The 13354-nt window shown below is 43.1% G+C and overlaps 1 protein-coding gene across 2 annotated transcripts in view; it reads left to right on the forward strand.

The window, feature by feature from the left end:
- The window catches only part of Nol11 (nucleolar protein 11), a 29728-nt gene that overhangs the window by 6946 nt on the left and 9428 nt on the right, over positions 1-13354 (forward strand). For both annotated transcript variants that reach the window (XM_042665447.1, XM_042665448.1), the window contains exons 6-10: positions 282-426; positions 3083-3271; positions 6580-6656; positions 10392-10515; positions 11391-11479. In XM_042665447.1, the coding sequence (XP_042521381.1) occupies positions 282-426; positions 3083-3271; positions 6580-6656; positions 10392-10515; positions 11391-11479 (624 nt within the window). The remainder of the gene's footprint in view (positions 1-281; positions 427-3082; positions 3272-6579; positions 6657-10391; positions 10516-11390; positions 11480-13354) is intronic.

Below are 13354 nucleotides of genomic sequence, written 5' to 3' on the forward strand. Positions count from 1 at the left end.
TATTGGAAATAAGAATCTCACAGACTTTCCAGCCCTGCCAGGCTTCAAACTGGAATCCTCAGATCTCAACCTCCTGAGTAGCTAGGATTAGAAGTGAGAGCCACCAGCGCCTGGCTCCTTTTTATCTTTTTTAAACATGAAAATTTCTATCTGTTATTATTTCAGTTTCTAAATTAAATGCTATATAAACATTTTAAATTTTATATCAGACAAGAGGTTTTTAAATACTTTCTGAAGTACCTAACATTTAAATATAGTTGGTTAATTCTCCTTTGTTGCAGCATGGCAGTTATTTTGCTTATGTACAAATGTGCAAATCACATAACTTGACAAAATACACACTTGTATTTGGACCAGAAGAAAAACCCATTAAACCAAATTTTACTGCACATGTAGATCGGAAATTCATCTGTTTGATGTCATTAAGTAAGTTTCCTTTAAATTTCTAGTGCTTGTAAATAGAGGGGTATAATAGAATAATATATAGTTTTGAATCTTAGACTTTTGTGATTTTCTCTCATAGGCCTTCCCTTTTCATTCTTCCTTATAAAGCATTTATATCTTTAGGTTTTGCAGTTGGCTCTGTCTGCTGATGCACACTCATTAGATCAGTGAAGTATTTTAGGCAGAGCATAGTTTTCAAACATTGTTTCTGTAACTTTTTTTTTTATGTGAACATACTATACAGAGGGGTTACAATTACATGGGCAAGATAATGAGTACATTTCTTATCAAGCATTGCAGCCTCCTCCTTTGTTTACCCTTCACATCCCTTCCCAGCCTTCCCCCCCCCCCCCCCCCCCCCCCGTTTCTGTAACTTCTATGTCTTAAATTTACCCTAACCAATAAATATTATGATATCCATACAAAAGATTCTTAGGATAGATGTCCAGGATTGTTGATAGTCTCTACAGGAGTTGGCTATGGTGACACATGGCTGTGACCCAACTCTTGGAAGTTGAGACAATCAGTCTCAAACAAGACAATCTCAAGTTCGAGACTAGTCTGAGCTACATATCTAAACCCTGTCTCAAAAAAACAAGACTTGGGATGTTGTTTAGCGATAAAGCTCTGGCCTAGATAGAATGTAGAAGGCACTGTGTTCTATCCCCGCTGGATGATGGGAGCCTGCTGGGAGTCGTGTGCTTGGCATTGACTGGTCCTTGTATTACTTTTCTCCAGCCATTAGTTTCAATGTTACCTTTCTTTGAACAAGAAGAGAAGTAAGCAGCTTTGGCCTAAGCCATCCACTTTTTGCAGAGTTTTGTTCTGTTTTGCAGATATTTTTGTTTGTTCTCATTTGTTTTCTTATGGTACTAAGAGTGAACCTAGTACCATGTGCGTGTTAAGTAGGCACTCTACCACGGAGCTATATCCATTACCTTTTTTTTTTTTTTGGTCAGTTGTGGGGCTTGAACTCTGGACCTGGGCATTGTCCCTCAGCTCTTCAGCTCAAGGCTAGTACTCTACCTACCACTTGAGCCAAAGTGCTACTTCTGGTTTTCTGAGTAGTTTATTGGAGATAAGAGTTTCAAGGACATTCCGGCCTGGGCTGGCTTTGAATCTCAGATCTCAGCTTCCTGAGTAGCTACAATTACAGGTGTAAGCCACCAGTACCCAGCCATCCATAACCTTTAAAGTTTTGTTTTTTTTGTTTTTTGTTTTTTGTTTTTGCTGGTCCTGGGCCCTTGGACTCTGTGTTTGGGCACTGTCCCTGAGCTCCTTTTTGCTCAAGGATGGTACTCTACTTACTACTTGAGCCACAGTGCCATTTTGGGCTTTTTCTGTGATTAATTAGACATAAGCGTCTCATGGGCCTTCCAGACATGGCTGCTTTCAAACCATAAGCCTCAGATCTCAGTCTCCTGAATAGCTCACAGGTGTGAGCCACTGGTGCCTGGCAGAATTGTTTTTTCTTGGTCCTGGGGCTTGAACACAGGACCTAGGTACTGTACTGAACTTTTGTGTTCATGGCTAGTGCTCTGCTTTTCAGCTTTTCAGTGGCTAATTGGAGATAAGAGTCTCATGGACTTTCCTGCCCATACTGGCTTCGAACTTAGGCTCCTTATGTTTTAACCTCCTAAGTACCTAGGATTACAGGCATGAGTCACCAGTGCCTGACTGTTAGTATTTTTGAGGCAGAGTCTCATTGTTAATGTAAGCTTTTCTCAAACTTGATATCCTCTATCTTGGCTTCTTTAGTGCTAGTACTGTAGTTTTGCCCCACCTGACATTCCCTATTATTGTTATTAATCGCAAGCCAGTGTGGGCTTGAGCTCCACACCTGTGCTCTTGTTCCACCACTTTTTTGCTGGTGTTCTACCACTTGAGCTATTCCTCCATTTCCATATTCCTTATTTTCATTCTTTTTTTTTTTCCTTCTAGCCATTGGGCTTGAACTCAGGGCCTGGTGGCTGTCCATGAGCTTTTCTGCTTAAGGCTAGCACTCTACCACTTTTAGCTCTACTTTCGGTTTTCTGGTGGCTAGTTTCATGGACTTTTCTGCCCCAACTGGCTTTGAACTATGATCCTCAAATCTTAGCCTCCTGAGTAGCTAGGATTACAAGCATGAGCCACCATCACCCATTGTAGGGCTTGAACTCAGGGCCTGGGCACTGTCCCTGAGCCTCTTTGCGCTTATGACTAGGGCTCTACCACTTGAGCCACAGCACCATTTCTGGTTTTTGAGTGATTAATTGAAGATAAGAGTCTCACACAGACTTTTCTGCCTGGGTTGGCTTCAAATCCTGATCCTCAGATCTCAGCCTCCTGAGTAGCTATGATTACAGGCACGAGCTACCAGCATCTGACATTCAGAACTATACTAGTATATATATTAACGAATTGTACAAAAAAATAGATTTTATTGTTTTTCAAACATGAGTGTAATGGACTTTGATCATATTTACTATACAGAGGTGCGCATGTGCGTACACACATTTCTGTATTATTTAATAGAAGGCATTACAGTGATATATTGTTTTTTTGATTGAATTAGTGAAATCTTACAAAAAACTGAATACATTTAACTAATAGATAATGACATGTCCTTATCCACTTAAACAGTACTTTTTTCCCACAGGCTGTGATGGGTGCATATATGAAACCTTGCTACCAATATATTCAAGTGACACGGAAAAAGACCAGCGAGTCGTTAGTTCATTGTTGCTCAAGACTGTTGTAACGGGGGGTGCTCAAAATGGTGTTGGACTCACCGCCCTGGATTCAGATCATGTGGCAGTCCTCGGGCCTCCTCTGCCAGTTTCTAAGGGTAAATGAGTACATAGCAAAGTCCTTTAGCCCTTGGCTTTCCCTTTAGTTTCTCATTTCTTTTTTTCTTTTTCTTTGATTTGAGACAGTCTCACTATGTAGCTAGGCTAGCTTCTGACTACTGATCCTGCTTCAGCCTTCCAAGCGCAGGGATTCTAGATGTGTCTGGCTTTCTTTCTTTATTACCATTCCTATTCATTCTCTTGGTCATTTTTGTAACTTAATTTTTCTTTTTACTTTGTTTTTTGCAACCATGTCTTGTTACATAGCCCAGGCTATTCTGGTACTTGATTTATTAGCACAGACTGGACTCAAGTTCAGGATCCTCCTATCAGGGCCGGGAAGGTGGCTCAGTGGTAGAGCGCTTGCCTTGCATGCATGAATCTCTTGAGTTCGATTCCTCAGCACCACATAAGCAAAAAAAAAAAGCCAGAAGTGGCGCTGTGGCTCAAGTGGTACAGCGCTAGCCTTAAGCTGAAGAGCTGACAGACAGCGCCCAGGCCCAGAGTTCAGGCCCCACGACTGGACCCAAAAAAAAACCCAAAAGATCCTCCTGCCTTCGTTTTCCAAATCCTGTATTAGCGGCCTGAAACACCACACGTAGGGCCTCACATATATTAGACAGTCCTTCTCCCATTGAGCCACACACTCTGCATTCCCTCTTTTGCTTGTTTTTTGTTTGTTTGTTTTTGTCGGTCATGGGGCTTGAACTCTGGGCTTGGGTGCTGCCCCTGTGCTCCTCAGTTTAAGGAGAGCACTCTATCACCACAGCAATACTTCTGGTTTTCGAGTGGTTTATTGGAGATAAGAGTCTCACAGACTTTCCTGCCCCAGCTGGCTTTGAAGCTTGATCCTCAGATCTCAGCCTGAGTAGCTAGGATTACAGGTGTGAACCAACAGCACCTGGCTTTGCTTGTTTTTTTCTTTTTTTATTTGGGTTATTTGTCTTTTTAACCATTCAACAAATCATTTTGAAAGGGTGGTCCTGGGATTTGGAACTCAAACCTAGTTGTTGTCCCTAAGCTTTTGTGCTTAAGACTAGCACTCTGCCACTTGAGCCATAGCTCTATTTCTGGCTTTTTATTTTATTTTATTTTATTTTTTGGGTTCGGTCGTGGGGCCTGAACTCTGAACCTGGACTCTGTTCCTCAGTTCTTCAGCTCAAGGCTAGCAGTCTACCACTTGAGCCACAGCACCACTTCTGGCTTTTTCCTTTTTGCTTATGTGGTGCTGAAGAATCGAACCCAGGGCTTCAGTCATGCAAGTCAAGCGCTCTACCACTGAGCCACCTTCCCAGCCCTGGCTTTTTGATATTTTATTTTAATTAATTTATTTTTTTGGGTCCGGTCGTGGGGCCTGAACTCTGAGCCTGGGCTCTGTCCCTCAGTTCTTCAGCTCAAGGCTAGCACTCTACCACTTGAGCCACAGCACCACTTCCGGCTTTTTCCTTTTTGCTTATGTGGTGCTGAGGCATCGAACCCAAGGCCTCAGGCATGCAAGACAAGTGCTCTACCACTGAGCCACCTTCCCAGCCCCTTTTTTGATATTTTATTAGAGATAAGAGTCTCACGTATTTTCCTGCCTAGGTTAGCTTTGAACCATGATTCTCAGACCTTAGCTTGCTGAGTAGCTATAATTACAGGTCTAAGCCCCCCATGCCTGGCTGGTTGTTTGGTTGTTTTTCTTTGCTGCTGATTTTTAGGGTCCCTTATGAGATACAATTCCCATTAGTTTTTTTCCCCAATTCTTTCTTCTATTGCTGCTCCTATTTGTTTTTATTTTGTTGTTGTTGTTGTTGGTGTGTGTGTGTGTGTGTGTGTGTGTGTGTGTGTGTGTGTGTGTGTATGAGCACACACTCACGTATACATGTGTGTGCCAGTCCTGGGGCTTGAACTTAGGGCTTGAATGCTGTCTGAGCTTTTTTTCTCAAGGCTAATGTTCTATTTGACCCACAGCTCCACTTCCAGAATTTTGGTGCTTAGAGGTAGGAGTCTCACAGACTGTCTTGCATGGGCTGGTTTCAAACCAAGATCCTCAGGTCTCAGCCTCCTCAGTAGCTAGTGTTACAGGTGTCAGCTACTGGCCACCAGCTTTTAGTTTTTTGTTTTTGTTTTTAATAGTATCTTAGGACCAGCCTGGACTAAGATCCTCCTATTTGTACTTCCCCTCATAGCTGATAAGACAGACATGAATTATTATACTCAGCATATTTTTCTTTGTGTTTTCTTCATATTTCAGATAGCAGGTCAACCTAGACTCATAGTTCAGAGCCTGCCTAGGCTACAAATCAAGACTTTGTCTCACAAAGACCTGAAATAGTGATTGTTCCCCAGTAATTGTATGTACTGGGAGGCCTAGCTAGAAGGATTGCAGATTCAAGGCCAGCCTGGATACGGTAATGCAAGACCCTGTTTCAGAAATTAAAAAAAAGATGTTGGCGCTACAGCTCAAGTGATAGATTGCTTACCTAGTATTTGTGACACTGTGCATGTCAAGTCTTCTAACTTTCCCTCTACCCCAACACGGAAAAAAAATGTCCAAAGCTGGCCTTGAACTCTGAGTCCTCCTACCAAGTTGTGGGTTTACAAACACACAGCACCATAACGAACTTAGTTTTATTCCTTTTCAGAATTGCTTTAGTTATTTGAGCTCTTGGAAGTTTTGTGTTTTTTGTTTTTGTTTTTGTTTTTGGTCAGTCATGGGGCTTGAACTCAGGGTCTGTCCCTGACTCTTCAGCTCGAGGCGAGCACTCTACCACTTGAGCCACAGCTCCACTTTTCTATGGTTTATTGGAGGTAAGAGTCTCACAGACTTTCCTGCCCATGTTGGCTTTGAACCGTGATCTTCAGATCTCAGCCTTCTGAGTAGCTAGGATTGATTACAGGCCTGAGCCACTGGCACCCTGCAAAATTTTTACTTAGATTGTACATAGTAAGAGTTTCATCATGACATTTCCATACATTGATCCTGTTCATCCCCTCTAGTCCTGCTTATCTCCCTTCACCTTTGGAATTTTGATATGGATTCAGTGACTCTATAGATTGCTTTGTGCAGCATTGCTGTCTTTTTTCAACTTATAGATTCACGTGTAATTGATAAGACCTCCTACCTTTCCTCCATTCTCACCTGTCAGGGGTACTTCTTGCCATGTCCTCTCCCATTGTCCAACTTCCAGGCTAGTTGTAGTATTTATTGCTCATTTTATACTTAATTAAATCAAACTTCGGTCTTTACTCTGACGCTTTCCCCTTCCCCAAGATGTGACATATGTATTCTTCAAACTATTTCTGAGTTTGTCTTATTTTTTAGAATGCCTTTCCATATGGAACATAAAATTTCAAACTTTACAGACTTCAAAAGAGTTACCACAAGGGACCAGTGGACAAGTAAGTTTTTTTCTCTTGAGGATTTTTTTCAAATTTGGTTTTAATTTATTTTTTTGAGACAGGGTATCAGTATGAAACCCAAGCTGGCCTTGAACTTTCAAACTTCCTGCTTCAAGCCCCAGAGTCCTGGGATTATTATTGTGTGCCACTGCACCAAGCCAAATTGTGTTATTTTGCTATCCATAAATATTGTGAAGGAAAAGATCTCCCTACAGATCTAACTTTGATTAAAGTAAATTAAAAAATTTTTTTAGTTGGGCACGAGTGGCTCACACCCATAGTCCTAGCTACTTGGAAGACTGAGATTGGGAGGCTTGTGGCCAAGACCAGCTTGGACAGAAAAGTTTGTAAGATCCCCTTCTTTTTGGGGGTCCGGTCGTGGGGCCTGAACTCTGGGTCTGGGAGCTGTTCCTTAGCTCTTCAGCTCAAGGCTAGCACTCTACCACTTGAGCCACAGAGCCACTTCCGGCTTTTTTTTTTTTCTGTTTATGTGGTGCTGAGGAACCGAACCCAGGGCCTCATGCATGCAAGGCAAGTGCTCTACCACTGAGCCACCTTCCCAGCCCTGTAAGATCCCCTTCTTGACTAACTTGTCAACCTACAGCGTGAGAGACTGATATCAGGAAGATCGAGGTTCTAGCCTAACTTCGGCAAAAAAAAAAAAGTCTGCAAGATGCCCACCTCATGGTAAGAAGCTGGATGTGATGGTGAGCATCTGTCATCCCAATGATGGCAGGAAAGAAGATCGCCGCTTAGGCATGTACCTGGACAGGAAGTGAAACCCTGTCTAAACAAAGTAACCAGTGCGGAAAAGGACTAGGGCTGTGGATCAGCAGTGGGACACCTGCCCACAAGCTTGAGGCCCTGAGTAAACCCCCAGTAGTCCCCAAAGTTTGTTGTTTTTTTTTTTTTTTCGGTTGTGGGGCTTGAACTCTGGGCCTGGGCGCTGTCCCTCAGCTCTTCAGCTCAAGGCGAATGCTCTACCACTTGAACTACACCGCCACTTCTGGTTTCTGGTTTTTTCTGGTGGTTTATTGGAGATAAGAGTTTTATGGCCGGTCCTGATGGCACAAAGCGGCCGGTCCTGATGGCACAAAGCGGTAATCAATGAGGATAGGCAGGAGGATCATGAGTTCAGACCAGCCTGGGCTACACCTTTTAGCCAGGCACCAGTGGCTCACTCCTATAATCCTAGCTACTCAGGAGGCTGAGATCTGAGGATTGCGGTTCAAAGCCAGCCCAGGCAGGAAAGTCCGTGAGACTCTTATCTCCAATAAACCGCTAGAAAACTGGAAGTGGTGCTGTGGCTCAAGCAGTAGAGCGCTCGCCTTGAGCTGAAGAGCTGAGGGCCAGCACCCAGGCCTAGAGTTCAAGCCCACGATGGACCAAAAAAAAAAAAAGAGTTTCACGGACTTTCCTACCTGGGCTGGCTTTGAACCGAGACCCTCAGATCTCAGCCCCCTGAGCAGCTAGGATTACCAGTGTGAGCCACCGGTGCCCGGCTTCCCAAAATATTTTTAACCTGAAAGATTATATTTAATTTGGCTATTGTTTTAATAATTTCTGTATATTTATTACCTTGAGAAAACTAAATTATACCTAGTTTAGGTCAAAGAACAATTAGTTAATAAAACACCATTGTGTTTTAAGCAATACTAGGGTGTGAGCTCAATGCCTTATGCTTGCTAGGCATATACTCTACTATTCTAGCCAAACCCCTGGCCCTTTAAGTATTTTTCAGGAATAGTCTCATGATTAGCCTAGGTGCAGCCTAGGCACCACTCCCAGCTTCCTGATTGAGATGGGATCTCAATAACATTTTGCCTGAGCTGTCCTTTTACTGTGATCTTCCTGCCTTTGGCTTTATGAATTGTTGGGATTATAGGCATGAAACACTGCTTCTGGCTTAATTACCTTTTTAAGCTGCTTTATTAATTGAATCTTTTTATTTTTTAGCTATATCTTAAAGTGTTAGGTGTCCTAATAAATTAGGAATATGTAAATGTTATTAAGTTAAAGAATTAAAATTTAGGGCCTGGGAAGGTGGCTCAGTGGTAGAGCGCTGGCCTTGCATGCCTGAGGCCCTGGGTTCGATTCCTCAGCACCACATAAGCAAAAACAAAAAAGCCGGAAGTGATGCTGTGGCTCAAGTGGTAGAGCGCTAGCCTTGAGCCTTGAGCTGAGGGACAGCGCCCAGGCTCAGAGTTCAGGCCCCACAACTGGACCCCTTAAAAAAAAAAAAAAAGAATTAAAATTTAAACAGAACAAACTTCATAAAGTTAGGGTTCTTGGTTGTTTTGTGAACTCTTTTGTACTTACAGTGCCTAGCAGTGAGGCAGAATGTTTACTTTATTTACTGTCTGGGAAATATTGGTATGTAAATAAAACACCAATTTGGGTATTAGAATATTTTTTTTTTTTTTGGTTGGCTGTGGGGCTTGAACTCTGGGCCTGGGCGCTGTCCTTCAGCTCTTCAGCTCAAGGCGAGCGCTCTACCACTTGAGCTACAGCGCCACTTCCGGTTTTCTGGTGGTTTATTGGAGATAGGAGTCTCACAGTCTCTCCTGCCCGGGCTGGCTTTGAACCGCGATCCTCAGATCTCAGCCTCCTGGGATTACAGGCGTGAGCCACCAGCGCCCGGCTCTAGAATATTATTTTTTGGGGTTTTTTTTTTTTGGTTCAGCGCCCGGCTCTAGAATATTATTTTTTGGGGTTTTTTTTTTTTGGTTGGTTCTGGGGCTTGAACTCTGGGCCTGGTCCCTCAGCTCTTCAGCTCAAAGCTAGTGCCACTTCAAGCCTTTTCTGTTTATGTGGTGCTGAGGAATGGAATCCAGGGCCTCATGCAAGCACTCTACCACTAAGCCACCTTCCCAACCCCAAGTGTTGATTTAATGAGAGGAACTCAGCTTAAAATTAAGTTATAATTTATATTTAACAACTGATTTTAACAAAATAAACAATTCACAGTTGTACTCTAACAAACTTGTGTTTCTTTATTCCTTTAAGCTTGTGTTTAAAAACCTATTTTTTCTTTACAATCTGATCTTTGGAATCATAACATAGAAACACTGAGGGCCAATCACATTAACATAGTCCTAGAATCCCAGAACTCCCAAAGCAGGATGAGTACAAGTTTAAGTCCAAGCTGGGCTATATAACCCAAGTTTCAGGCCAGTGTGGGCTATAGTGAGGCCCTGCCTCAGAAACAGCAACAGCATAACAAAAAAAAAGTAGGCTGTGTGGCTCAAGACTATGAACTAGCTGTGAGGTACAGATCAGGGGATCAAGGTTCTACACCAGCCCTGGCAAAAAAGAAGTTGAAGAGATTCTCTCAGGTGTGGGGAAACCTGGGTACGGTAGCATTTGCCTGTTATCTCCAGTAGCACAGAAATACAAGTAGGAGTATGACAGCCTAGGCCTGCCCAGGCATAAAGTAAGACTTTACTGTGAAAATAAGCCAAGGCAAAAGGGGGCTGGAGGCATAGTTCAGGGGGTAGAACACCCTGACCTCCATTCTGCCCAGCAATCACCAGTACTACCAAAACTGAAAATACCCTTTAAATTGTTATTTATTGAGACTTGACCCTAGCTAGTAGTAAGTTATGCATATTATTTTGAATAGTTGACTGAATTTGCATTGTTTGTATTATAATTAGCTTATACAGTAAGTTATTGTTATAAGACTATTGAGTCAGGTTTTAGAAGAGGAAAAATTTACATTGTTTTGTTTTCTAGCTCTGGTATTATGGAGAAGTTTTGTTTATGTTACATGGGAAGTTTCTAACTGTGATTCCATACAAGTGTGAAGTTTCATCATTGGCTGGTGCCCTGGGGAAACTCAAGCATGGTCAAAATCAAGGTAGGAATTTGTTTATACACTTTTTTGTTTGTTTGTTTTCTGATGCCAGTCCTGGGGCTTGAACTTAGGACCTGAGCACTGTCTCAGCTTTTTTGCTCAAGACTAGTGTTCTACCACTTGAGCCACAAGTCTAGTTCCAGCATTTTGGTGGGTAATTGGAGATAAAGGGTCACAGACTTTCCTGCCTATGGTAGCATAGAACTGAGATCCTCAGATTTCAGTCTACCAAGTAGCTAGGATTGCAGGCGAGAGCCACTGGCACCCAACTATATACTGTTTAATTAGTGCAAACATTTTACCTTACCTCCTGGTTTCAAATACAGGTTTGCATAGCCACCTCTGCACAGGCCTCTTCCTAATGTAGACATTTGCTTCTATTCACTGCCTGAGGATCCTTAGGAATGGTGCCCAGGGAGGGGCCATAGCAAGATTGCAAGGCAAACCAGCTATGCCTCTCTCCACCCCTCATTTACTATAGCTCCTGACGTTGGTTCAGCATTGCTGCTCTGATTTGTAATCCTCAGCTGTGTTAGAATTTACCTGTGAAGTTATTGGTGGAGTTACATGGACTTCACTTGTGCAAGATAGTTATTTTTGTTTTTTTGTTTTGTTGGTCATGGGACCTGAACTCTGGCCTGGGCGCTGTCCCTCAGCTCTTCAGCTCAAGGCTAGTGCTCTACCACTTGAGCCACAGTGCCACTTCAGGCTTTTTCTGCTTATGTGGTGCTGAGGAACTGAACCCAGGGCCTCATGCATGCAAGGCAAGCACTGTACCACTGAACTACCTTCCCAGCTCCAGGAGAGGTGCTTTGGTTTTTGATTGAACCTTGATTGGTCAGAGTATTCTAGTTGTATATCTTATATTTTCTTTTTAGACATTCAGACCATTCCCCATTTTGCAAACTGGGAAACCTCTCAGGAATTTGGATTTGAATCTTACAACTCTGAGCAGTCAAGGAAAATGGTATGTTTGGTTTTCTCTTACTATTTCTTATTATACTTGTATTTAAGTAGTTGTATGAGGGAATTACCATCAACAAATAAATGCAATGCATCTTGATAGATGTCACTCTTTTCGTCTTTCTGACACAAATTTAGTACTTGAAGGAGAGATGGCAGAGCCGGGTGTCAGTAGCTCACACCTGTAATCCTAGTTATGCAGGAGGCTGAGATCTGAGGATCATGGTTCAAAGCCAGCCTGGGCAGGGATGTCTGTGAGACTCATATCTCCAATAAACCACTCAGAAAACTGGAAGTGGCACTTGACAAGTGGTAGAGTGCTAGCCCTGAGCTGAAGAGCTGAGGAACAGAGTCCAGGCCTGGAGTTCAAGCCCCACAACTGAGGGGAAAAAGAGAGATAGAGAGAGAGATGGCAGGAAGATGTTGATAAACAGAAGCTGAATTCTTTTCATGACTCATATCTGTACAACTTCACAGCTTTAATCCCAGTGACAGGGCAGTTTGAGTCTTGGAACCTGGGAACCTCTTGCCTTTTTATCCAAAATTGACTCATGTAGTCAGCTAGGGTGTGTGTGTGTGTGTGTGTGTGTGTGTACGTACGCAAATGAATTAATGCATATGTGCATGTACCAATCCTGGGGCTTAAATTTTTTGGGGGGGTCCAGTCGTGGGGTCTGAACTCTGGGCCTGGGCGCTGTCCCTCAGCTCTTCAGCTCAAGACTAGTGCTCTACCACTTGAGCCACAGCACCACTTCTGGCTTTTTTCTTTTTGCTTATGTGGTACTGAGGAATCGAACCCAGGGTCTCAGGCATGCAAGGCAAGCGCTCTACCACTGAGCCACCTTCTTAGCCCTGGGGTTTAAAATTAAGGACTGGGCACTGACACTAAGCTATTTTGCTCAAGGTTAGCACTCTACTACTTTGGGCCACAACTCCACTTTTATTTTTTTGTAGTTGATAGAAGGTCAGAGTCCCATGAACTTTTTGGTGGGGCAGGCTTCAAACTGTAGCCTTCAGATCTCTGCCCCTTCAGTACCTAGGATTACAGGCAAAGCCATCAGTTTTGGCAAGTCGTTTTTTGTTTGGTGGTGGTGGTTGTTTTTGGTCATGGGGCTTGAACTCTGAGCCTGAGTGCTGTCCCTGAACTCTTCAGCTCAAGGCCAGCACTCTACTACTTGAGCCACAGCGCCACTTCTGGTTTTCTGATTGTTAATTGAAGATAAGAGTCTCAGGGACTTTCCTGTTCAGGCTGGCTTTGAACCGTGATCATCAGATCTCAGCCTCCTAAATAGCAAGAATTACAGGCGTGAGCCACCAGTACCCAGCTTGGCTAGTTAATTTTTATGTGTACAATTAGGCTCAGGTTAGATAACAGACCAGTTTGAAATTTATAGTAATACTTTCTTGAGTATATTTTATTTTGTGTTTAAAAGCCACAAACATCTCAGCTAGGTATGGCTTCACACGCCTACAGTCCTAGCACTTGGGAAGCAAAGGCAAGAAGATTCCAAGTATGAAGCCAGTTTAGCTTACACAGGAAGACTCTGTCTCAAAAATAAAACAAACCCAAGCTGGGCCCTGGTGGTTCACACTTGTAATCCTATCTACTCAAGAGGCTGAGATCTGAGGATTGCAGTTCAAAGCCAGCCTGGGCAGGACAGTCCGTGAGACTCTCATCTCCAATAAACCACTAGAAAACTGGAAGTGGCACTGTGGCTCAAGTGGTAGAGCACTCGCCTTCAGCTGAAGAGTGCAGGGATAGCGCCCAAGCCCAGAGTTTAAGCCCCATGACCCACCAAAAAAAAAAAAATTAACAAACCCCTCACTCAAGATACTTAGTTCCATAGTTAAAACCACTTTTCCCTGTAATAAATTTGAT

The sequence above is a fragment of the Dipodomys spectabilis genome, unplaced genomic scaffold (assembly GCF_019054845.1).
Source record: "Dipodomys spectabilis isolate Male_0828 unplaced genomic scaffold, ASM1905484v1 ptg000329l, whole genome shotgun sequence".
In the NCBI taxonomy this organism is placed as follows: Eukaryota; Metazoa; Chordata; class Mammalia; order Rodentia; family Heteromyidae; genus Dipodomys; species Dipodomys spectabilis.